This window comes from Sylvia atricapilla, chromosome 1 (genome assembly GCF_009819655.1).
Source record: "Sylvia atricapilla isolate bSylAtr1 chromosome 1, bSylAtr1.pri, whole genome shotgun sequence".
Classification (NCBI taxonomy): domain Eukaryota; kingdom Metazoa; phylum Chordata; class Aves; order Passeriformes; family Sylviidae; genus Sylvia; species Sylvia atricapilla.
In genome coordinates this window covers 50,110,373-50,135,482 of record NC_089140.1, presented here as the reverse complement: position 1 = coordinate 50,135,482, position 25,110 = coordinate 50,110,373, and the positions used below count along the sequence as shown (strand labels likewise).

At 36.3% G+C, this 25,110-nt stretch overlaps 1 protein-coding gene across 8 annotated transcripts in view; it reads right to left on the bottom strand.

The window, feature by feature from the left end:
• EZH2 (enhancer of zeste 2 polycomb repressive complex 2 subunit) overlaps positions 1-25,110 on the bottom strand; it is a 50,246-nt gene that overhangs the window by 9,160 nt on the left and 15,976 nt on the right. For 2 of the 8 annotated variants that reach the window (XM_066322512.1, XM_066322468.1), the window contains exons 2-12: positions 19,792-19,915; positions 19,169-19,297; positions 16,266-16,382; positions 14,745-14,883; positions 12,445-12,598; positions 11,790-11,882; positions 11,061-11,224; positions 4,491-4,582; positions 3,308-3,548; positions 2,710-2,879; positions 2,238-2,332 (exon numbers count right to left, since the gene is read on the bottom strand). In XM_066322512.1, coding sequence (XP_066178609.1) covers positions 2,238-2,332; positions 2,710-2,879; positions 3,308-3,548; positions 4,491-4,582; positions 11,061-11,224; positions 11,790-11,882; positions 12,445-12,598; positions 14,745-14,883; positions 16,266-16,382; positions 19,169-19,297; positions 19,792-19,908 — 1,511 coding nt within the window. In that variant the 5' untranslated portion in view covers positions 19,909-19,915. Of the gene's footprint in view, positions 1-2,237; positions 2,333-2,709; positions 2,880-3,307; positions 3,549-4,490; positions 4,583-11,060; positions 11,225-11,789; positions 11,893-12,444; positions 12,599-14,744; positions 14,884-16,265; positions 16,383-19,168; positions 19,298-19,791; positions 19,916-25,110 lie in introns of all 8 variants that reach the window. The other 6 variants (XM_066322476.1, XM_066322496.1, XM_066322486.1 and 3 more) reach the window with 6 other exon arrangements.

Genomic DNA, 25,110 nt, shown 5'->3' with positions numbered 1-25,110 from the left:
TATGTAAAGTACTCACTTCTCATCAAGGCAGAGTTTTCTCAAAATAACAGGTTAATCTGATACATAGGCCAGGCTCTAACACTTACTGGATCTCCAAAAAGCAACTATATTAGAAGTCGTTTTCTCCACTGATCAGCCATATTACAGCTACCTTTAAAAAAATGACACAGGAAGGAAGGAGACAAGACATTCCATTATCCAAGACAGGTGCAGTCTTGTGGGCTAGTTGCTCAGTATGCCCAAATGAGCACCAGGATGACACGGGAAATAGGCAAAGTCACGCAAGAGAAGACTTCATCTGCTCTCAAATCAGTTACAAGAGGCCAGCAAAAGCAGCCTTTTGCTGCTGCTTTTCTCTCTCATGATGCTGCTTTAGCTCAAAGCTACATACATCTGTGAAAAACCTGCAGGCAGGTAAGAGCCCTGCAGTGGAAAAGGGCAAAAGGAAAGGAAGGGCCCTCCTGGCTCTAGGACTGGATTTACTCCAAGAGTGAGTAAACTCAACTAAAAGAAAGGGAAGAAACAGAAAAAGATTTCCAGATGGCTGTCCCAATTGCTGGCTGCGGGAGATCTTCAGAGTGCTCAGGTTACAGCAGGATGTAGACAGACTAAACTGCCCTCCTTTTTAAAAAGGCTACTGCCATAGAAGAATGGATACAGCTTGATTGCCACCTATCCAGGGACATGAAATTTGTGAAATTATCTCCTTCCTTCAATGAGAGTTTAAAGAATTAAAGGGCATTTCAAAACTAAATTGCTACTATTAATTTTTTATATTGGCAACTAGTAAAAAAAGGAAATAAAGTCAAGAAACCCCATGCAATGGAGTGTGCTTTCATTTACTTGGGAAAAAAATAAACCTCCTAAACTAAAAAAAAGTCTTGAGAACTCTTCCAAAACAATGTTAGCCTGGTAATTGTACAATCCATTTCAGCTGAAAAAATATGTTTGAGCCTTTTGGCTGCTCTCTTTAAACTGATGTAGTGGCACCATTTTTAGAGCAACTTGTGTGAATCTGACAGCAAGCTAATTCTTAGCTGCATATTCCAAACTTGCACCATGGCTAATAACCTAAATTTAAACAGCCAAGCCCACTGAGTGCCCAAACACTTGAAAACTGTGCCAAGAGCATTAAAATCAATAGCTTTTGCTGAGAACAAAATCTCTTCCAGATGCTCACTCAATCTTTTCCCAGCTCACGTTGCCTGCCTCTATGCTACAAAGCAGAAATATTCTACTCCACGTCAACAGGATCTTTGAACCAGTTCAGGAATTTCACTAGGCCTGGAAATAATAAATAGACAAGCTAAGAAAGAAGCAAGAAGAATTGATGGGCAAAAAACTGGAAGGACAAATTCGAGGGAAATTAAGGAAAGTTAAAGGAAGAAATAGGAAATTGTATGGAAAAAAAGAGTACTTACTGCTTGCTAAAGAAATGTTTTTGCAAATTTTCAGTCAGCTTTTTATGTCCCATGTTCTTATCTCTCAGAATAAAAATAATTAATGCAGAGCTGTGTTTTCCAAACCTTGAAATTCTCAAAGAAAAATGCATTTCAATGACAGACAGTAGCCACCAAGCTTTGCAATTTCAGCGGAAATTGTATCAAATGATCTTTGTGGCTCCAGAAAAGCATAATTCTGTTCTTCATTGCAGCCTCACTTCAAATAATAACTTGTTAACCTGGTTCTTTAGTTGGTGTTTTAGGTGCTAATGAAACTGGGGTGCTACAAAGGAATAGTCTCTCCTAAAGAAAAACAAGGCAAGCCTACTAGCTTGCTATCTGAAGCTTACTAGAATACACTTCATCATAAAAAAATCCATAATTTTTAATTTTAAAATGCCATCTAATTATTACTGAGTCCCATTGAAACGTTTCTAAATTTAATGTTTATCGCTGTAAAAAATAATTATACCAGACTATCTTGAATGTTGCACCAAGCTGCATAGGTGATTTCTAATCTAAACAGAGTTTGACTACTTGCATCACTGCACCTACAAGAACCTACCTCTTAAAGAGCTCAAAAAGAAAGGAAAGGGAAAGAGAAGAGGAAGGCATGCTTGCCAATGCAATAAGACTTTTGTCTGAAACTAAAACACCATTTTGTTTTATTGCTGCAACTCTTGGTTTTGGAAGCAAAAGAAGAGCTGCACAACTTTTCCTCCAAAACACTTTCTGTTCTGATCCCCTGTATCTCCACTTTATTGTTATGCTAAGGGTATTTAGTAACAGATTTACCTGTGTTTCCTTTTCTTCTTTCTGGGAGGAGTATCAACATCTTCAGCAGGGACTGGTGCAATAATACTAGATTCCTTTACTCTAAACTCATACACCTAACAAGAGATACCATAACACATCCACGATAAATCTCTCACTAGTACAAAGTTGCTCATATTGTAAGTTAGTATGATTTCCTCCAACCAACAACTTACAGATTATATCCAGTCATAGTCTCTTTTCAATACATTTAAAGTTGATTATTTTTGTCATTTAAGAACTGATACTCTAATTTAAACCTCCTGTAAATTTAATTTAAAAACAATTTAAAAACTAACTTTTATGTATTTGTGGTATGAATTCTGGACCATAGCATTCTTGGTAAACCAAGAAAATTAATTCTTTTCCCTTTTAGTAATCAATACTAGTATTTGTATATTTTAGCTTTAAAAGTAAATCACTATGACTCTTAGCAAGTAGTTTCCCTTCTTACCTGTCTGCAAGTTTTGGTCCCAATCAGTCTGGCAATTGCACAGAAATTGTCATAGTAGGTGCCAATAAGAACTCTAAACATTGAAGCTTCTGCACCACTCCATTCCACGTTCTCTGGAGGCTCAATATTTGGCTTCATCTTTATTGGTGTTTGACATCTAGAATTTGCTTCTGTAATAAATAATAGAGAACAAGGCTACATTTCAAAATTTACATTGCCCTTCACAATGTCAAATCATTAACTGCAGTTAAAAAACACCCCAGGTTTTCTGTTGTTGTTTCCTAAGCACCAGAAAAAACAAGCACTTTTCACACGCCTCTTACAGAAGCTACTATACAGTAGCTACTCAAATTACATGACCGACACATAAATTGAGACAATACAGACATTCTCTTACAGTTTGATTAAACTCATATTATTATTCTGTCTTTTCACTCAGTTCCATACATTCCACACACACATTTTCTAGGATTGCACGGCTCAACTTGCATTGGCTTTTTGTTGTTTCTCGTTGCTTCGGGTTTGTCGTAGTTCTGGTTTTGTTCCGTCCTCTCAAGCCCTGCAGCTCATTGAGTGAAGCAGCACCGACCAGCCTTACCAGAGGAACTGGATGTTTCATCTTTCTTTTCCTCTTCCTCTTTGTCGTTGTTCTCCCCGCCAGTCTCAGTGCCAGCCTCTCGATCGCTGTCCGTGTCCTTGGACTCCAGGACGTTGATGGTGGGTGTGCTGGGCCTGCTGGTGTTGTTGGGGAGCCGCCCTCTCCGGCGCCCACCTGGCCGCTTCGGCGGGGTCTTGATGCGCTCCGCCGTCAGCGCAGCCGCAAACTCCTTCGCGCCTTCCTGAACACAAAGCACCACAACTTACAGTCAAGGAATCCAGACGTGTTCTCAGGGCTGATGGGAGAACCGTCTACTTCCATCGTCTACTCAGCTACACTGAGTAGCTTCCCATCATTCTACAAAATAATCAGCTGCCCCAAAATTCCAGTTAAAGGCACTCCAACCATAAACACAAGTACTTTTGATGCTACCATGAAAAAGAAGTACTCATGTCAGTACTTCAGTTCACCTTTTACTTTGGCTGCCAAGTGAAAAATAATTCAGTAGTAAATTTCTATTTTCCCAGATGACAGAAAAAAATTAAAATTTCCCACAGAAAGCACCCATAAAAATACTAGAACTCCTCTTGCACATAGCGCTTAAACAACATGCGGTCTGCATTTTTTAAAATGCAAGCATTGGTAACTTGTTTACTAGTGGAAAGGGGCATGACATAGTGTAGCAAGTTTCCAGATGGGAAAGTTGCATAGTTTCTCATACTAAAAACTTCAGGGGAATTATGAGTGAGCTTTGAAATCATATTACTAAAGACTTCAATCTATTAACTTCAATTCTATTGCATCTTAAGATCACAAGTCCTGGACAGAATCAGTCTTTGGCAAACGAAAAAAAACCTTTATAATTTTTAGTTGTGATATAATTTACAAAAGAGCAAAGTCTGCAGTTACTTGACTAAGACTGGACAGAATAGCAGCTACACCATTATTAGGGGATAGTAATATTTCTCCCCTAAAAATATCTCAGCCTACATCTGTAAGTATTCCTACTTAAAATGATTGGAAGTTAAAATTTTCTCTCTCATGCCATCTGAAGGTAACATACTTGACTGCAAATGACCCACATGCAGATGCACTATTCTAGATCCAGCATGTCCTTAGATTAAGGACTATACTGCAGCCAGCACTAGCACTCAGTGAATTGTGACATATAAAATTATCTTACCAAATGTTGATAACAGTGAGGTCCACAAGGCTTATTATCTAATGCTGTTTCTGTATTCTTTCGTTTGTAAGTATTGGGAGTTGCATGGAATGCTGTTGAATCAAAACATCACATTTTTAAGTTTTCATATAAAAATACATTAAATATGTAACCTCAAACTGTATCCAAAGCACAAGGTTACCAAGACTTTACTAAAACCAGAATAAAAATACTAACAAATGGAAAAAATATATAAAATAAACCCCATGTAGTGACATATAACTTACCACTTAAATACACAGACACAGTACATAGGTCAGTTTCACCTATCATGGAAAGGACCTTAAAAATCATCCAACTCCTCTCGGCCATGGGCAAGGACATCTTCCTGAAGACCTGACTGATTAAACCTCAGCTAGCCTGGCCTTAAACACTGTCAGGGATGAGGCAGCCACAGCTTTTCTGGGCAACTAGTTCCAGCGTCTCACTTCCCTCATAGTGAAGAATGTCGTCCTTACATCAAATGTAAACCTATCCTCTTCCAGTTGAAAGCCATTATGCCCATTTACATCAGCAAACACAATCATCACATTTGTTTCATGTATTAAGGAAGATTTGGTGTACCACCCTTTCCAACAAAAGAACAGACTTTGTTGTCATGTTAAACAGAATTATTCAGGGCTTCTCCTATTAATGATCATCTGTTCAATCTGTAAGATTCCGTTGTTAAATTTCTATCTTGTCAAAAATCTGACCCCATTCACATTTTGGAAAGGTAATAGGACCCACTGTACATTTTCATCAATGAGAAGAACACAAACATTTCTGTTCTATTAGTTTATCAGCACTCCAGCTAAGGTGACAGAATATAATAATTCAGTTCCGGTATCCCAGCTGCAGGGTAAAAATAAGTTAGCATTGCACAGTCACTCTGGATAAGTAAGCCAAGTCTGCACCTTGCAGAGAAGTGTCTGTTCCTGTCTCTGACAAACTCTGTATAGCTCTGTAAAAGCTGCAGGACAGCAACTCAGAAAGGAGCAGAAGTGTGTATGCTCTACATGCAGCACGAGCATCTTGAGAACAGGAGGGCAGAGTTTCCTCCCCATTCTCTTTGCCAGAGCCAGCTCTTCTCCTGGGAAATCTCTGTCTCCCAGCAGGCTCTTTTCAGAGAGACTGACTTCTCATGGTTTTGCTGGAAGTCTTGGGAGCTCCCCTGTACCCCTTTTAGAGAGCTCTTCTGAAGCCTGGAACCCCTGCCACTAGACTCTCACCAAAACTCATACATTCATGCTACCACATTATATTAGGAGCTTTTTGAGATACTATCATAAGTTTTCTGAAACTGTCTTTTTAAAAACAACTCATTTGTGCTCAAGGAAAAAAATTACTTTGTTTTTTAAAGAGAGAGATAGATACAAATAAATACTTTTCCCCTCTAAATGTGTTAACAGTGGCATACAGAACTGCAAGGAACAAAAATGAAGAATGAACTGAAATTTAAAAAAGAAGAGACTACTCAGTGTTAGCTGTCTGTTTGCTAATACTACATGAAAATGCTCAACTTAAAATGTGCAATTTCCAAACTATGCAGAAGCACTTATGCTGCAGTTTTACCACGGCTGCAGTTGGGCAACTGTAACTGACAGTGTCGGTTATAAAAACTCAGTAAATAAAAAGTGCTAATATGTCCAAAATTAAAGAAGAAATCTCTCCCCTCTTACCCATATCAATCTAAAAGAGCTGTTCCACACCAACACCTCACACCTCTCCTTCATTAATCCATTTCTTTTCCATCTTATTTCCAGATCATGCTCGAGGCTTCTCTCTCTGTGTCCACTATGCTTTAAAGACTCAACTTTTTAAATTAAGTTCCTTCCCTGTTGGAGCATGTGGGCAGAGCCCACGTACTCCCAGACAAGGCTTTTGAAATCAAATATCATTTCAGTGGTCTGGTTTGCAGCATAGCTCTGCAAACATTTGTTTTAGCACCAGCAGGGAGAGTGACCAGTTCCATCTTGGAACCATTACTTCATGTTTCCCTCCCATAAAGGAGGGTGATATGAAAAATCAAATCATAAGTTCAATAATACTGTGCCTGTGTTATTGATAGCAGCACATGGGAACCCTCCAGGAAAGCAATGTACTCTTCCAAGGCTTTCTCAAAATGGTATAAACAATATAAAGGTAACACTAAGTAAACATTATATCCCTTTCTCCAGACAAATATGTTCTGTTTTATAAATCTGGAAACACAAAAAAGCTTTAATTTGCTATATATGGGCATACAGATATGTAAAAAATTTTTACAATCAAGTATAGGAAAGTAATTTATGTATATCGTTGCCATAAGTGCTCTTTCTTCCCCCAGATTCCAGTTAAAAGTTTTCATTGCTACACCACTTCTCTTATTTCACATATCCTTCAAGTGTTCATATATTCTGCAGGTAAAATAAGTTACATTTTGTTACAATACCAAAGAAACCATGCAATTTAATGCCAAGTTATTCCACCTTTTAAGAAACAATGAGATGATGGGAGCCCTTTATCCAAAAGCAGGGCGGGGGGGAACTCCCATGTTTTTCAACACTGCATCTTTAAATTTGCACAGTATATCATTTCATTCAGGGTTTTTTTCCACATGACTGGGGGGTTTTTACCTTCTCTCCATACCATAAGGAAAATAATTTTTCAGCAATGCAAAAGAACAGTAAAACATTTGCAAGCCATGATCTATAGCAGACTACGGCAATGTACAGAAATCAAAGCTATTCTTTTTATATGTCACTTGCAGATGCAATCACTTCTCTCACAAATTCATTTGTGCAAGGTCCTAAAATTAGTATTTTTTTAAAAAAACTGTTTTCCTTTAGAAAATTAAGAAATGCTTAATTTGTAATATAATGAAAAAACCCAACCTTTGTTATTTTTAAATCCATGAGACCCCAAAATTAAGCTTAAAATTAAAATTAAATCTTGTGTTCAACTATTTAAAAAACACCCATCATGCTACAGTAAAGATGACTACAGTCAAAATCTACCGCCTCCATTGCAAGGTATTTTTTGGAGAGGCTTGTTATAAAGAAAGAATCCAGGACAAGAATAAAACTACTTGTATAACTGTATTATGAATTTTTTAAATATCAGTAGTCTTTTTCAAAAAAAAAAAAAAAAAAATCACAGAAAACTTTTTATAATTTCCTAAACACCTGAAGTCTGTATTTCTTTAATGATTCCCTTAAGAGGAATAATTCTAAAATGGTGTCACTAAGCATGTTTTCTGTCTTTGAGATTTATTATCTGTCTCATCCCCAATGGGCTCAATTCTCATTTTCAATAATGTGAAAGTACACAGGCAACAGTTTAGCCTGAAATGTACATTTGCTTCACAGTCAAGCTATTTGGGAAAATCTCCCTACCTGATATTTTTCCTTCTTCTAAATTCTTTGTTAGTCCAGACATTTAGGCATAATTCCTTGCTGTCAGCAAATGAAGTCGGTACACAAGTTTTTTCAGTTATGTCATCACCTGCACATAAAGGGATTGCCAGGTCGTCAAGGGGACTTGACACGTTCAAAATCTAATGATAACTTTTCCTATATTTAACTCAAAAGTTCTAGAACAAAGACTGGAAACTCCACAAAATAAGGCTAATCTTAACAAAAATGGAATCTAAGAGGGGGAAATACAAGAAGCAAAACCATGCCTAACAGAATTCCTGTATTTTTTTAATTCTCTATGTCTTCTTGAGAGACTTATACCTTTCAAAGTACAAATCTGATCACTGTAGCCCACCACATTAACAAAGTAATTAATCAAAAATGTCATCTGCAGAAGCCAGGACATCATCTCACAGCACTTGGCAAGTGCATGAAACAGAACATAGAGGCAACTGTAGAAATGTAATAAAATTTGAATTGTTAAATTGTTTCAGAGACACTGAAAATTGCTACTGCAGCCTTCCAATAACCAAAGCAGTTTTGGTTTGGTTTTTGTTTTTTTCTTTTTTGATGAGTTACTTATTCCCAGCAATGAGCCTGGCGAATTTTGACCAACAGTCTTAAGATTTCACAGAAAACAAATAGGCCAACAACTGACTCAGTTTTTAACAAAAAAATTCTGTGCTCTAGACAGACACGCAGACAGACAGACACACAGACAGAAAACAATCCTCTTTCCTTGGTGTAACTACAGACAAAAGCAAAAGGAAGCAATGCATCCAAAGCAGTGAGCAGTCACTTTTGCAGTGGAATTTGGGTATGTTTTCAGGGAACAGCAACTGAAGCATCAGTTTACTACATTCAGAGTCCAGTGTTGAGCCCACACAGCAAACGTCAAGAGATCTCTTTGCAGTGATTACATATCAAATACATTATTATCAGACAATGAATGTGCTGCATAGGCTGTCACAAAGAGCACTGTCATAACCAGTAATTTCACCCTCCATCTGACACAAAAGTACATCTTGAATGCCCCCACAGTGAGAGTGCTATGCATCCCTCTTTCTACCATGGCCCTGAAATTCTGACGAAATGATTTAAAGTTTGGGTACTTTTAAGTATGAGGCATGGTTTAAATAAAGGCTTGGACATACACCACTTTGGAAAAAACATCAGCTTGCTTAAGGGACACATCAAAAATCACCAGCAACAAGAACTTAGGCAATCTTTTAGTATAAACACACTGTCTTCCATCTCAAGATTATGAACACAGAGAAAGGAGGCACAGTGCTTTTGGCTTAAAGGATGCTGCTCATGTGAGAGCTGAGGTCCTTCAAGCAGTGACTCTGCTCTGGACATTCTCATTGACTGAATATAGCACCCAAGAACATGACAAAAAGTTCAAGACTGTGAACCCATTCTTCATAGCATTTATATAAAATAAGTCTCTCAGAAATGGTGCTTCAAAACTGTGGTCTGGTAAAGTACCAAGTACCCAACAAGTAGCCATCAAAACCTTTCAATTCTACTTCTATCAGTCTGCAAAAATGACCATAAAATGCAAATCTACATAGACTAATAAAACAGAGTAGTAGTATGTTTTAGAGAAATCACCATCTCCACTGAAAAACTCCTAAAAGTTTAAAAAATCATTGAGAAAAATGCTTAAAATCACTGTGACAGACATATCTAAAGTCTTCAGAGGTGCCACTGAATAAGGCTTTTCTCACTACATCAAGACAATGCTTTCTTGTTGACTTAAGAATCAAAACTGGCACCCAATCTCTCTGCTAGACTATTGAGAGTGTCAAGAACTCCTAAAACCCCTGCTAAATGGATTGCCAAGAATCAGCATATAGCTTCACTTCCCTGTCCTACAGACTATGCCACACAGAGCACTTCTTGGAATGCGTGTCCAGGCAACTAAGATACCACAAGACCTACAGCTTCACAGAACACACTGTGTTGAAGCTGGCTTGTCAAGGCAGCAGCTTACTCCAGAAACTTACTGTTCTTAAATGTTATGCAGAAGTAACAGCTTCCTTTTATTTTTTATTTTGTATTTTCTAGCAAGGCCTGTCAACAGAATATAAGGAGAAAGTGAAACTAACAGACCTAACTCCAAAATGCTCAAGTACTAAAGGAACTAGGAACATGAAAAGCTTCCCCCTCCCCATCATCTGAGAACAACTACAACTCCTCCTCAAACTGAAAGGCAACCAAGGGATATGAAAAAGCAGCAGCACTGTGCAAAGCCTTGAGTGTGGAGTACAAACACAGGCAGATTGCATGTGTGCTGGATGAGGACCTGCTGACAAAGCACAAGGATTCCCAAATGAACATGCATGCACACTCATGGTGGAACATGCAAATGAACAGCTAAGTCAAAAGCGAAAATTAATCTGATAGAGGGCATCACAGTATACTGCTACAAGTTAAAACCACTTCATATTTGACTGTTAGTCTCCCCTTTACAATTAATTCTCCATCCAGAATAATTGTCTCAAGTAGCACTTCAAAATCTCTTCACACTTTGCAAGTGAAAGCCAACATCACTACTAAGCTCTTGTCAGCTTCTTGGCCCAAAACAATGGGGCATCATGAAAGCAGTTCAGGGAAAAGGACATCACAATTTCTAAAACTCAATTCTCTGAAACAATTCTTCAAATAACCAAGTACGACTAATGTGGCTAGAAAGTAACATAGCAGAATAAAAGAGAAAACTGTTTATAAGTGTTCATTTTCCCTACTGGAAAATGAAGCAAGTCTAATGAATAACCAGGATTTTTTATGGAAAAATACATCCCATTCTCCATGCACAAACTGAGAAAGTACAACACAGAAACAATAGTAGAAAATAATGTAGTTCTCTTGCAGATTATATAAAAAGAGAAGCGATGTTACAGATTGGTCCAAGTCAGGAATTTTATACAAACTCCTAAATGCAAAAAGGGTAACAAACTACCCACACAGGTGCATTTGTTTTTTCTGAGGTATAGTTTTCACTGCAAAATGTCAACATGTACAAGCTGTTTTCATAAACTTTAGAGATATTTCTGCTCTTATTTTTTCTTCTCTTTCTTTCCTTCTGCATTGAATCAGGAGACTTACCAAAAAAATAGGATACATACACGCACACTTTAATTGTACTTACGATGTAAGAAGCAATCGTATTTAAAACAGCGTCTACAGAAGAGTGTGTGAAAAGAGTGCAGGCTTTGCTCCCTTTGAACAGATTTAGCATTTGGTCCATCTATGTTCGGTGTGCACTCAGGAGGAAGAGCTCCAGGAAGCTGCTGCTCAGTGAGTTCTTTGTATCTTTAAAGGAAAATAATAGAAATTATTTATTAAGTATAATTTATTTTATAAAAGTGGTTTTTATTCCAGTACCACTCTGCATTTTTACTGACAACTTTAAAAAAAAATCCTAAGAAATATGTGCTGGCTAAAAAGGCCAATCTGTTAGTGACATGACAAGTTATTAATTCCAGACTCATTAATACAAATTGACTAGGAAATAATGCATTTATTTTCAAGACCATCATGACCTCATATATAGTATCACTAGCTCCAAAAAGGAGACAAGATTTATTTTTTAGCAGTAGCTTTTATTTTATCATCTCAAAAAATAACAGATTATTAGAGACAGACAGGCACCCACTTTTCAATAGTTTAAAAGGAAGGCAAATAAGCACTTCTGAATTGTTTGACTTGAAAGAAAGAGCCTTTCAGTGCCATTTCCAGAAGTTATACAAATGCCACAGAACTAGCTGCGAAGGGAACCATTCCTAATCAACAAATATTTAATGAAGGATTTATTTCATAGAGGAATCTTTGTTTCATAAAGCAACACAGCAGTATACCCTAAGAAATATGTTCTTACTTCTCTTTCAATTCTTCTGCTGTACCCTTGTCTGGAAACATTGAGGAAATGGCTTCAAATATCTTGTCAGAAGGAAATCTCCGAGGTGGGTGGGTTTCTTTCTCTGCCAAGGAAGCAAAAAATTTGGAAAACAACAAAATATATATTTCTGCTCCTTTGCTATCTCAAGAAGGTGTTCAGAGAAAGGGGGAGTTCACCAAAATTCTAATGTAAAAAAGAAGTAAAGTTTTTTTATTTCTAAATCACTTACAATTTTAACTGTGTTACGTGACCTTTCCAGATGAGAAAAATCTACTAGTAAAATTTGGAGAAACCATTATTTCACCAGCAGATGGAGATGGAAATTCAGGACTCTGCCTGCTTTTGAATAATGATATATCATTTTCTGAGGAGTTCCAAAGCATTTATTAGACAGATACCTGACTGACATTTGGTGCATTTGACTGCCTCAGTATGCCAATAAACAAAAATAGCAAAAGTGCCTTTCATGGTGTTCTCAATACAAATCTTGAACTAAATGACAAAGGAGATTATGGAAATTATGCTACTTTAGACCTCAAAACTGTCACATAGGAAGATGGGTCTGAACAAACTTAATGATTGGTTAAAAAAAACATTTTGGGTTTAATTTTTAAAGATTTAAGTCTATCTAAAGATAGACATATCCATCCTGTTACCTTCCCGATCTTTTTGCTTGTCATCTCTTTCATCAGGATTGTCATCTCCATCATCATCATCTTCATCATCACTATATTGACCAAGGGCATTGACCAACTCAACAAATATTTCGTCATTGATAAATCCACATTCTGAAATCCAGCAAAATTGGGAGTGAAAAAAAAAGCACAAGGTGTGTATGAAGTATTTTTAATCCTCTCTACGCTTTAATTAAATTAAGGCAAATGCTGTCATTTACGAAAAGCAATTTTGTCATTTTCCCCTCTTAAATTGCAGTGTATGAAACAAGACAGGTTAAAAATGTTCATTATTCATTTCTTAGACTGACAACTGGGAAGAGAAGAAAAATTCCAACAATTTTTTTTCCCAACTCCCTGTGCTACATACGTATATAAATCTCTCTTCTTTGTAAGACAAAAAATACTAGCAGCTACATTATTTAAGAGATTTCATGGCAGAATCCCAGTTCCAACATGGTTGGGTTAAGCCAGCCTGGAAATTCATGCCAACAGTCTATAAACTAATCCTTAGGCAGTTACAGAATCTCCAGAGAGATTTTTGGTTGGCAGTCCCTTAGCATCCACTTCCCACAACAGACCCCACTGGCTGGGTGATAAAAAAAGAATACAGTTATATACAAAAAATTCAAGAGAAAATTGAAAGATACAATGCTGCATATGTCTATTTATTAGATTATATTCTGCTGTGACATTCAGATGACAGAACAGATTAAACAATAAGGCATTTCTACACAAAGGAAAAATCAAAGTTAGCGCTGACAGAGACTATTTTTCCAAAAAAAAATAACAACCATGAACTGTAGTGCTTATTACGATCCTTTTGAACCTGGACTGGTTTGGATGTCAAAATAACTTGACAGAAAATAATCGTTTTATTACTATGTAGACAATGAAAATAGCATTTGGATGTTTTAAACAGATTCTTAATATATACACACAGGTTAGTACAAATTATCTCCCAAAAGTGCAATTACAGAGCTAGTTTAGAATTCTGACTATTACATGGGAATGCCTCTGGATTACAGATTCCCACAATATTTACATTTAATTACAGTCACACAATACTAGTCATTGGGAGACTAAAAACTCTTTCTACTTCTAATATATTTTATATATTATGGAGAACCCTTAATAATAGTAATTGCCATCATAAACTTGCATCTCAAGATGCTCAGACAGGATTATTTTTAAAGCTGAACTCCTTTTACAATAAATCAATAAGACATTTAGTAGTAATGTCATAATTTTGACATATCCAGTTTTCTGACAGGAAAATCAGCAATCAGTAAATGTGTAAAATTATCCAAAGGCCAAAGTCCATGAAACATTTCATGTTTCTTATGAAATACAAAGGCAGCAGCTATACTGAGGACATCAACAAGTCTAGTGTAAGGCTGAATAGCATTTATTATTGAATCATAGGCTTAACCTCCATGAATGGTACATGATGAACTCAAAACTGTGGTTCCCTTTCTCAGACACTTCAACATTAAGAGGAATACGAATAATTTTAGGAAGATATTTTCTGTTCAAGTGAGGGGGTGGAGTGTGCGGGTAGTATTTCTGTGAAAGGGGAATCATAGCAGTCAAGAGAAACTTCTACAACTGTGAAGTTGAGGCTAGTATAAGCCAGTTCTGAGGGAGCACAGACCAAGTGAAAGGTCACCACTTCACTAAGACTTTTGCAAAGTGAGAGACAGATTACACTGCAGGTAGTCCCACACAGGAGAACAGATAAACTACACCTCAGAATAAATATATATAATATTTCTGTACCAACAGAAGGATACAACTTTGCTCTATAAGCTGATTTACAGAGAGGGGGTTTTTAATAGACAGTAAGTTCCTTAAAGAAAGGAAGGGGAAAAAACCCTACAAACATACAAGAGGTTATTCTGTTGAATCACATCTGCAAATATTGTCAGTATCAGAGTTTTGCATAATCCTCCTGCCCCTTTCTGCTAGGCAGGACACATACACACATTACAATATCATACTCCAAAGCCCTAAGCACAGAATTGACCACAAATCACTGTATGGTATAAGGAAAAAGTTAATGTGCTTAATTTCCCCACACTACTACCTAAAACTTTACAGCCTAATGAAAAAGCAGAACAATACATTTAAATCAGGAAGCCCGTTATACCCAGTGTTTACACAATGTAGAAGTTGTAGAGATACTACTGTAACAATCACACATCAGGCCTTAAGCAATACTACAAAAAATAATTTATATAGGAAGAAATGATCAGTATACCTGAGTGTTTGGGCTCACCTCTGTCTCCATGCACTTTCCCATCATAGTTCTTGATCAGTTCCTCAATAAAGGTACCATCCTGGTCAAGCACTTCATCTCCCATATACGGAATGTTATGTAAAACAGTTTCATCCTCTACCTAAGCACAACAGTGATAAGCAAACAATTTTAAATTCTGCTGTCAAGTGACCATTTCTGCATTGTTTTTCATTATCTATAGGAGTCTGCCTATAACAGTAAATTAACTAGCTTCACTGCTTTAGCACATTTACCATTAACTAGAAAAACAAAACCCTCAATGACTTTCAACTTTTTTTTTTTTTTTTTTTTTTGCATTCTTGGTGGCTAGCTCAAAATAACACTTGCTCCTAATCTTAAGATTAGCAAAGCATTTTCACAAAGTTTCTAATACGGAAACCCATTAAGTTACCTGGCTTTGGGAAGCTTGCATTTAGTAAATTCATTTGTCCCCCCTTGGTTCTCTCTTACAGTAATGTAGGAAACCACAATGGGAACCACCCTTTCATTGTTTGGATAGAGATAAGAAAATATGCTACAAAAAGACTCTAAACAAAAGTTGTTTAAAGAGCAAACAGAGAAGCATGCCTGACAATTTAATCTGAACTCCACTGTCTCTTTTTATTGACTTCATATAGACTAAATGCATTAATACTCCCATGTTTTATCAATAGAATTTTTGGACTTTGATATTCAGCTGCATCTTCCAATACTACAAAAGAATCTTTTATTGTTAAGAAAACAAACTTTCCTGCTGATCAGGATGCTGTAGTAATCCAAAATATCCAAACAGTGTTGAATTGAAAGCAAGGAGAAAAATGCATGGAAATGCTCTGTATGTATACTGATAATAAAATTGTCATTTAAACTACTTTGTAACAATTATTATCAAATTAACTAGTCAGCAAAGGTGGTCATATACAAAATGATGTGACAAAGATTTGCAATAAGCTGAGCCTTTCCAGAAGTCCAATACCTATATCAGAAATCTAACACTATGGTTTAGTGAAGCTAATCTGAAAAAAAAAAAAAAAAAAGAGAGCATACTCAGATATGAGAATGGCCATTATGTGGGAAGACTATTTCAGGATTTAGTTCTTTTTATTCCACAAGAATTACTATTCTGTTACAGATACATTGGTTGATTGCCTTACATTAAAGTGTTCATATCCCTCAGAAAACATTTCTCACTACACTAATTAGACACTTTCAAATAAAATTCTATTTGTTAATAGCCACAAAAGACAATAGGTCACTTGAATTAAATAAACTTTACAGCAAGATTTTCAAGATACTTAGGTACATCGAGGACAGAGATTCAGTTTGCACACTTACTTTTTTATTTATTTGATTTGGGGGAGCTTATTTCTGATTATTAGTGTCATATTACCAATACCTAAAGTAGGGAGGGTAACTGGCAACAGATTTTGCTGGCATACTTCTAAAATTAAGACCTCCCTTTTCTCCACACCTTTCTTCTCCCTACACTTCTTTTAAACTTACCATAAAATTCTGTTGAAGAGGAGACCAAGAATACATTATAGGCACAGAAGCAACAGCATTGAGAGTCTTCAGTGGGATGACTTGTTTTGGAAAATCAATGTCACTGGTAACAGAGCACTGAAATAAAAAGTTGAAGTTACACTTACATAGCAACATCAGGAAAAAAACCAAACAAAAATAAACACAGAACACTCTACAATGTACAAAATTCAAAGAGTTTCTCAAAATTCACCATATCAACCTTTGATAAATGCATCATTTTTTAAGCCATAATAGGAAAATAAGTTATAGCAAGAGAAAAGGATGTCAAAAATTATTTCTATGTCAATACCTTTGCTAATACATCATGATAGGGTTTTTCCACTTATTAAGTAGCTGTAATGGTATTTTACGCAGACCATTCAAACTACAATACAAATTAGATTTGGTATCTCAAAACAGATTTAGTACCTGTTGCTGCTGCTACACTGATGTTAGTGTATTTACTCAGACCATCTGAGAGGCAAGTGAATTCCCCTGGCTTCAGATCAATACACTGCAGAAATCATGCATTATTTATGTTATAAAAATAAATATAATTTTACTTTAATGCCAGCAAGACACCTTATATAAATAAAAACTCTATATGTCTTTTTAATTCCTGCCTTGTTTCCCAATTATTGTCTTGTTTATCTATCCTCAAGCCTTTCATTATATTCACTGCTTGCAAAGGAAAAATGAAACTTAACTCTTAACATGTAACGCTGGATACACCAATGAATTTTTCAGTTACAGCATTTCTGTTTTGGATATTCAGAGATTTATGTAGCCTCCAAAGGATAAACAATGCATAGAAATACAATAAATCAGTTATTCTTACTTCTAATAATCAACAGCTAACAAACATAGATCAACTTTTTTCAAATACTTGGACTGCAGTATGAAGAACTCCAGGAAAAAAGTAACAAGCAAAAGAAGACAGGAACATACAAAGCTAGAAGAAGTACAACAGAGACGATTTGAAGGCAGGTAAAGCAAAGTTTAGAACAGCTATCATAGCTACCTGAAAGGAAAAAAGGAAGTGGAGACAAAAGATCTTTCTCCTTTCCAGAAGGGAAAGATGAACAGAGCTTCACATTTCTAAAGAAATACACAAAGTAATGTAACAAACAATATACAGAGACAGTATCCTGGCAGAATGACACAAGCCAGATTTATTTCTTTTCTTTTTAATCTGCAGCAAATGAAATTAGATTTCTGCTGTGTATATTAATATTCTAGACACCGTCTTATGCTACCACTTCATTCCCATTTCAGGTGAATGTTTAATTTTCTAACTAGCAGCCACCTAGCATATTTTTCATGCATTTTTAAAGGAAAGTACAAAAGTAAAAGCTTTAACTACTTTTATCTTTGGAACTAGAAGTCTCGGGCTGACAAACAGGCTACGTCAAAGTGATTCAGTGTTTCATACTAAGCCTCAGTTATGCTGCTCTGCTGTTCTGGTATGGAACTCAGGTTAGTGTCTGGGAGGCCTGCACAGGGCACAGTCTCCACTTGATGCTGACTGTCAGCAGCAATGCCCTGCACTCTTCACCAAACACAGGAAGGCTCTCACACAACTTTTCTATTTCTAGCCAGAGTCTTATGCAACTCTGAAGAAATTCAGCATATTGAGAGAAGAAGATTTTAAAGTAATCTTTTAAAGTCCCCACCATTTTTTCATCTCACTTCTCTCACTATAAATTATGGCAACCTCAAATCAAGCATTAGAGCTCTGATTCATGAGACAGAGACTGGATTGAATGTAGTAATTAGTGTGCTCTATCAATACAGGCAGGAAATTAACATAAAGAATAGTAAACATCACACTTGGAAGAAAAGAAAAAAGAAAGAGGAACAATCTTCTACTAGCAAAAAAAAAGTGAAAATTGGATGTGTACCTGTGTCAATTATTATCAGTTCTGATCCCACACAATAGCTATAGAGCTGAACATGACTAATTGCATATTCAAGAACATTTAAAAGAGAACACCCGAAGGCCCTCCCCTCCTTGTATTTGAATATGCATGCACATAAATGCACCTCTGTGACACTCTCCCACTCCCCAGTTCACCACTAAAATTTTAGGAAAACAAACTCTGCAAATTTCTTTGAGGATAAAGTACCTTGGCTTGCTTTTTTTAACCTATTCCCAGTAAAGTCTTTTCATTCTCACCCTACTGAAAAGAATTTGTTTTTCAGATTACAGATAAAATATCTTCAAACTTGTTAAGCGTGAAGAAGTGCCTAAAGAGCAACTTAGAAATAAGGTAAATTAAGCTGGGATGAATATAGAAAGCTGGAATGGGCTTAAATCACTGTTGAAGCTACCATGACACAGGACACAACCCTGAGTAACATTCTCTAGGACAACTCTGCTTGAGCAGGAAAGCTGCACTAGATGAGATCTGGTGGTCCCTTCCAACCTTACTAGTTCTGTAGAAACCAATTTAGGTGCTCAAATTATGCCACAGCTATGGAAGTGTTTTCACAAATTTAGCATCCAGTCTGCTTGTGCAACACAAGGATTCATTAATCTAGCTCCAACAGAAGCAAGGGTAAACTCCCAGTACCACGGAGACAGAACCGTTTGATTAAATGATGCCGAGGTATGATCCAATCATTATCAGAAATAAAGAAGTTTCACTTTTGGTGTGTCATTCAAAGCCAGGTAGCCTGCTACACATTTATTGCTTTGCAGAAGTAATACGATCAAAGTACACAATAAATAGATTCTTTAAGACACTCATACAAAACACATTGAGCTGCCAAGTCATATCGTGCTGAAAAAAAAAAATAAAGAACAGCAAAATTTCCAGTAATAATACAAAAACGTGCTAACAACCTTGTAAGTGGAATTACCACAACACATGTTAACCAACCTCCCTGGTCCCGCGCAATGAGCTCACAGAAGTCATGATGTGAACAGGCTGTATCCTACGTTGTTTCCATTCTTGATTTAAGATTTCAGTTCTTTCCAGTATCTTCTGACGATTAGAATTAAACATACTCTAAAAATTAACCACAACATTATAAATAAATTAAAACCTCTAAATTCATCTGTTAGCATCTTAAGGCGTTCTAATATTTAACCAGACATGTTATAACCAAAAACAAGTACTCAAAACATACACATTTGGTTTAAATGTCAGTGATGTGCAGTAGAGTTCATTATCCCTTTCTTCAATTCAACACCATGTTCTCACATTTAGAGTCACACACTTAGCATGGAACTAAATTCTAAATGGAATTTGGAAGAGTATGCAGCTAAAGAAGTTGCCATATTAGTTCTCCACATCCTCTTCTGATACTTAACAATCTTGACCCAATCACATATAAACGTGATCATATCTGTTTATAAGACCATAGAGTTTAGACAAGTTCTCAGTAGGTTGACGAAGTATTCAAAGACATTGTTAAAGCAAGTGTTAACTGTAGGACATATGCTTCAGAAAATAATCAATACCTGTAAAATTATAAGCAACAGAACCAAAAGATAAAGTACCTTTACTTCATCAGCACGTCGGAACCTCTTCAGCTGCCTCAGTCTCATATATTCTGATTTTACACGTTTTCTCCAGCAAATTGGTCCCTTCTCAGATTTTTTTCCGGTTTGACCCATGATTATCCTACAAGAGACAATGTCACATTCATATTACCAAATCTGACACCACTGCTTACAGAATAAGTTAGATAGGAAAGCAACATTCCTTTAATATCTTTCATATCCAACTCCTCTAGCTCCTTTCAATCACACACATGCAGTACCATCCCAATCCGACAGAAAAAAAAGGAAAACATATTTAAGTGATAGGCACCAGAAAACAGTAATTTTAATTGCAAATCAGCAGACCCTTCACATTTGCACTTCTAATACCTCTATACAAAAAGGTATCCAATGGATTTAAACGGGTGAAGAGGAATAAATCAAGATTACCACTGCAAAGATACACACTGGAATCCTTGCAAGTAGCCTTGTAAGTTAACTTTTGGAGCACAATGTTCACAGCAGGCAAACCTTTTCCTCCTTGCAGGAAGGGTCTTCTTCACTAAGACACCAACTCCTACAATAGACTTCTGGAGTTGACCTCAAGTACAAAGAGGTACCCCAAGGAGTACTCAGTCCTCCCACCCAGCCACTCAAGCATGAAAAAATTGTAGAAATTCAGTGAGTTTTGAAACAGCTAGAATAAGAGACTTTGCTCTTTTCTCAAGTATTCTGTAAGACCACAAACTGCCCACTGATTCCACTTTACTGATCACCCTCCTAGTGCCAAGTGGTTCATTTTTTACGTTACAGGACTGTTGGCAATGAAGTTGTATTTTTACGTTATAATCCAAATGTCTTGCTAGAATATGCCAATCTGCTCCGTATTTTTCAAAATCAAGCGCCGTATGCTACAGCTAAGCTGGCAATGACTATTTTGACAGTATCCTGAAACTAAACCACTACATCAAAGACTGGCTTCTTCTCAAGAGCTGCATTGTAAAACCTACAATATTCCACTGAATAGCTCAAAATGTCATTCACATGGACTGAAAGGCTGAAACATCCAGTCACCCAGGGTTAATACATTCTCAAACAAGCATAATCAGTTTGAGCAGAAACAATTCCAGCACTCCTAATTATCAAGGCAGGTCAACGTGAACAGAAGTGTCATCTTTGGGCTCGAATTCAATGCCCAGTGCTACCTTCACTGTCCCACACTACAGCTCCCCTAACAGTCATAAGTACAGCTTTTTCCAAGTTACTTGAAGCTTACTGCTCTATTTTCAGCAGTTCTGCGGGTCAGATTTGAGTTCTACCAGACTTGATGATGATGATGAGTGAGAAATCAATACAGAACCTGTTTATTCTCAAGACTACGCATTCATTAACAGTGAACAAAAAGATACTAAGTCTACAAAAGCCTGAACCCATTTTCAAGACTTAATTAGATTTAATAATAATATTTTTCAAGAAAAATGTTCGGGTTTTAGATTTAGGATGAAGAAAATAATCTACAAACCAATAGCAGAACTGCCAACCCAAATCATAGGAAATACCCTTTGTGGAAAAAAGACACAGGATACAAATAACTACATAATGCACCTGACTAGACAGAGGGTGAGAACAGAGAACCACTGTGGAGAGATAAATCTAGAATAAAGCACCAAACACAGTTACCCTGCTTCCATGCACAAGACAGCAAGTAAAATCCACCTGTACTTCATTCAGCACAACCCTAGTGGTTACAAAAGATAAAAATAAAATGACACTTTAAAAAATAATCCTGGACCATTCATGTTAGAACTCAGACAAGAAAATCAGTGATTCAAAGTGCACTATGATATTCATTAAAAAGCAGCATAAAAGCATAATGAAGTATAGAAAATACACTGTATCATATGCTAAACTAAGCAAAGTAAAAATTTTGAAAAACAACCCATTAACTGGAAATAAATTAAATATAGAATAAGTACCATTAAAGAACAGACAATCTCAATTCGCAAGCAGTATAAAACATCAAAATTGCTTCAGTTATTATTCAGTCAAAAGACATGGAAAAAGTATCAATGAACTCAAAAGATAAATGAAAGCTCAGCTGACAATACTGAAGTAACATGGCCAATAAAACTGAAACACAAATTACATTTACTTGCTCTAGTACTGCCCCAACCACAGCCCTTCTTATTCTAGTTTCCTGAAAAATAACAAATTACTCTGGTTTAAAAAAGCTTTCTTAACTGAAACTAAATTGCCATGTAGGGCCCTGCTCATCAGAAGCAGATCTACACACAAATCACATACAACTGGATTAAAAACAACAAACAGACAAACCCAACAGAATTTCCATCTTTCTTTCATACAACTTCAGTACAGCCCCCAAAAGACCCCACAAACAAGGATGTAAGACCTGAGAGAAATACACCCCCATTTAAAAAAAAAAAAAAAAAAAAAAAAAAAAAAAAAAAAAAAAAAATCTATTCAGTTTTCCAGTAATGAACATCACTGTTATATGTTGTATGAAAATGGTCATAAAACAGTACTTCATAAGAAAATTAATACTTCCTTTTAAAACAGTGTAATTTTCACTTGGGTTATTCATGTGAAAACAAACAACTTATAAGAAGACTCTCCTCTTGCACTACTTTCAAGTTGCTATCTAGGGTACAGCACAGACAACTGTCAAGGCATCAAACAACAGAGAAAATGAAAAAAAAAATACACTGCTGCTTATGTCAAGTTTCAGCAAGAAAAAGAAAAAATTCTCCTACCCAAAGCCAAAATGTTAATGTGCACCAGTCAGTGGAATATACATCATACACTAAGTCCAATGTGTATAAACAAATTAGAAACTACATCTTAAATGGCAAGTCATAGTAAGAGAAAAGGCACTTAGTAGAAAGGAAGCATATGCACAGAGAGTATAGAAAAATTATATCTAAGGAAAAAAAAAGTGTCCTGGATGCATGTTTGTAAAACATTTTCAGAGATCGTCAAAATTAATATATTACTGATCTCTGAGCAGCAGATCCAAGTGAACCTTGTTTATACATTTTTGGGCAGTCTAACATAACCAAAGTAGAATTACATGTACTGTGGTAGGAGACAATTAGTTTTGTGTACCACGTCTAAGAAGAAAGTACTGAATAAAAATAAACCAAGGCAGGGGGCAGAGCAGGAAGAGCATAATCGGAGAGTTAATTCTCATACTGCAATTGATCTATCATCTTCACAACAGGACTAGAGACAAATGCCACTGATGATTTCTCATGTCAGTTCAAAGGCTGTCCCCAAAACTTTAAATTTAAGAAGCTAGACCTGAGAAACCGAGATAAGAAGTTTCACAGGCAAGGAAAGCCAGTGTTGTGGAGCAAAAAACAAGAACTACGAAAGTTGGGTGCTGTACACTACTTCCCATCCCTGAGAGCAAAAATAATTTGGAGAATTAAAAGACTTAGGGGAAACATCAACATAAACTCAGTCTCTGGGGCAAGTTCAGGGCTGTAGATGCTATCTTCAAGCCTACTAGTGGTCTACTTGCCTACTACCTTTGTGTAAGACAAACCCCTCCCAAATCACTTTCTTGTGCACATAAACAGTAGAACTACTGAAAGTACTCTGAACTGTAACACACTACACAGCTCCCACTTTGCTAGATAAGACAAAAAACCTGCACTTTTTCCTTAAACTATATTGTATGGGAGTCACAGCTACAACTGCAGAGTAGAGAAGCTAGTGAATGTAAAGATCGATTTGTCAGAACTAGTCAACTTTTCATATAAAGTTTCACAATATTCCCTACAGCAGCCGAAGTGGCAGAAGCTAAATCCCATCTGTCTGAGAATAGTTAAGCCTGTCTTAAGACAGCACAGTTTGAAAGAGTTTCCATTTAATAACTAAAATATAATACTGATTGTCTTAGCTCAATGATCTGATTCCAAGAGCCCCTAGGCTTTGTCTCTCTTCTCCGTCCCCATTTCTCCTTCTTAATCCCACCAGTTGTTTGTATTGTTTTAAAATCTTATTCTTTCCCACTTTTTTAATTCTTCTGATTAAAACGATCCAGAGAAACTGTCTAACTGCCAAAGAGCCAAGTCCTGAGAAGTTGTATCCACAAAAAAAAAAAAAAAAAAAAAAAAAAAAAAAAAAAAAAAAAAAAAAAAACCACAACTATGTAGCAGACAACTCAGTTATTTATGGGCAGACTATTGCCTCTCCAGAAGAGATACAAAGAAAGCAACCAAAACTCCAAAGCAGTGATACTGTTTCTAGAGAAAACTCTTCTCCCTAAGTGCACTATGACTTCCAAGCAAAACTTCATCTAGGCCGGACATATCTCACCTGGCATCACAGTAAGGAGAGAAACTCTCCACATCCTCTTTGCAAAAGAGGGAAAGCTGGGAACTGTCTCATTCCACACTGGGCAATCACACCAATACCATGACAAAAAAGGAAATAATTATGCTAACGAGAGGACCAATATTATTCCAGACCCCCACCAAGTACAAAAAAATAACAAAAGTAACCCCTCTTAAGGAGAACAATAACAGGGTATTATGAATGAGACACAGTAAAGCCACCTAAACACTGATTTAAAAGAAAAGCCTACAAGAAAATAGAAACAAAGACTTAGCTGTTCTTTTCAGTTTCTACTCATACTTGCATATCTGGAAATTAAAAACAAGAATTGGCCGTGTCTTAAAGCATATACATTTGTTTCTTAAAGAAACTCTGCTGAGCATTTCATAATTCTGTACAAGACCCACATCTTTGCAGTAAGTTTTTAAGAAAATTCATGCCTGTAAGCTTAAATCAGGAAACTCTTACTTTCAGCAGACAAATCGTGTACAATACATCTAGGATTCAAAAGGAGATAAAGAAGTGTAGAACAATTTCAGCTCAAATTGCTCCTGTTTTGCCTACAGAACATTGAAATAGCCTTATTTAAACACAACGTCCTATTTTTCTTTGATCATTTTGGCAATATCCAGTGACAGACAAGAACACACATAATTCTCTAAATTAGGCAGCCTATTCAAACAGTCACACAGCTGTCAAAAACTATATTTAAGTTTTTGACTTAACCTCTGGCTACCATGCCAAATTTCAGGAAAAAAAAGATAAATTAATGAAAATTTTCAACTGAGAAGCATGGGAGAACAAATGAGGGGGCTTGCCCTTTTAAAAGAACACTATTACTTTGTAATTGTGTTTAATATTACACAGTATTTTAAACTGTAGAAATACCACATTATCTTCCCACTACTCAGGATCCCTATTTGGAGATATTTATGAATCAAAATATATTGTGTACAGTATAGTATAATTTGCAAGGGT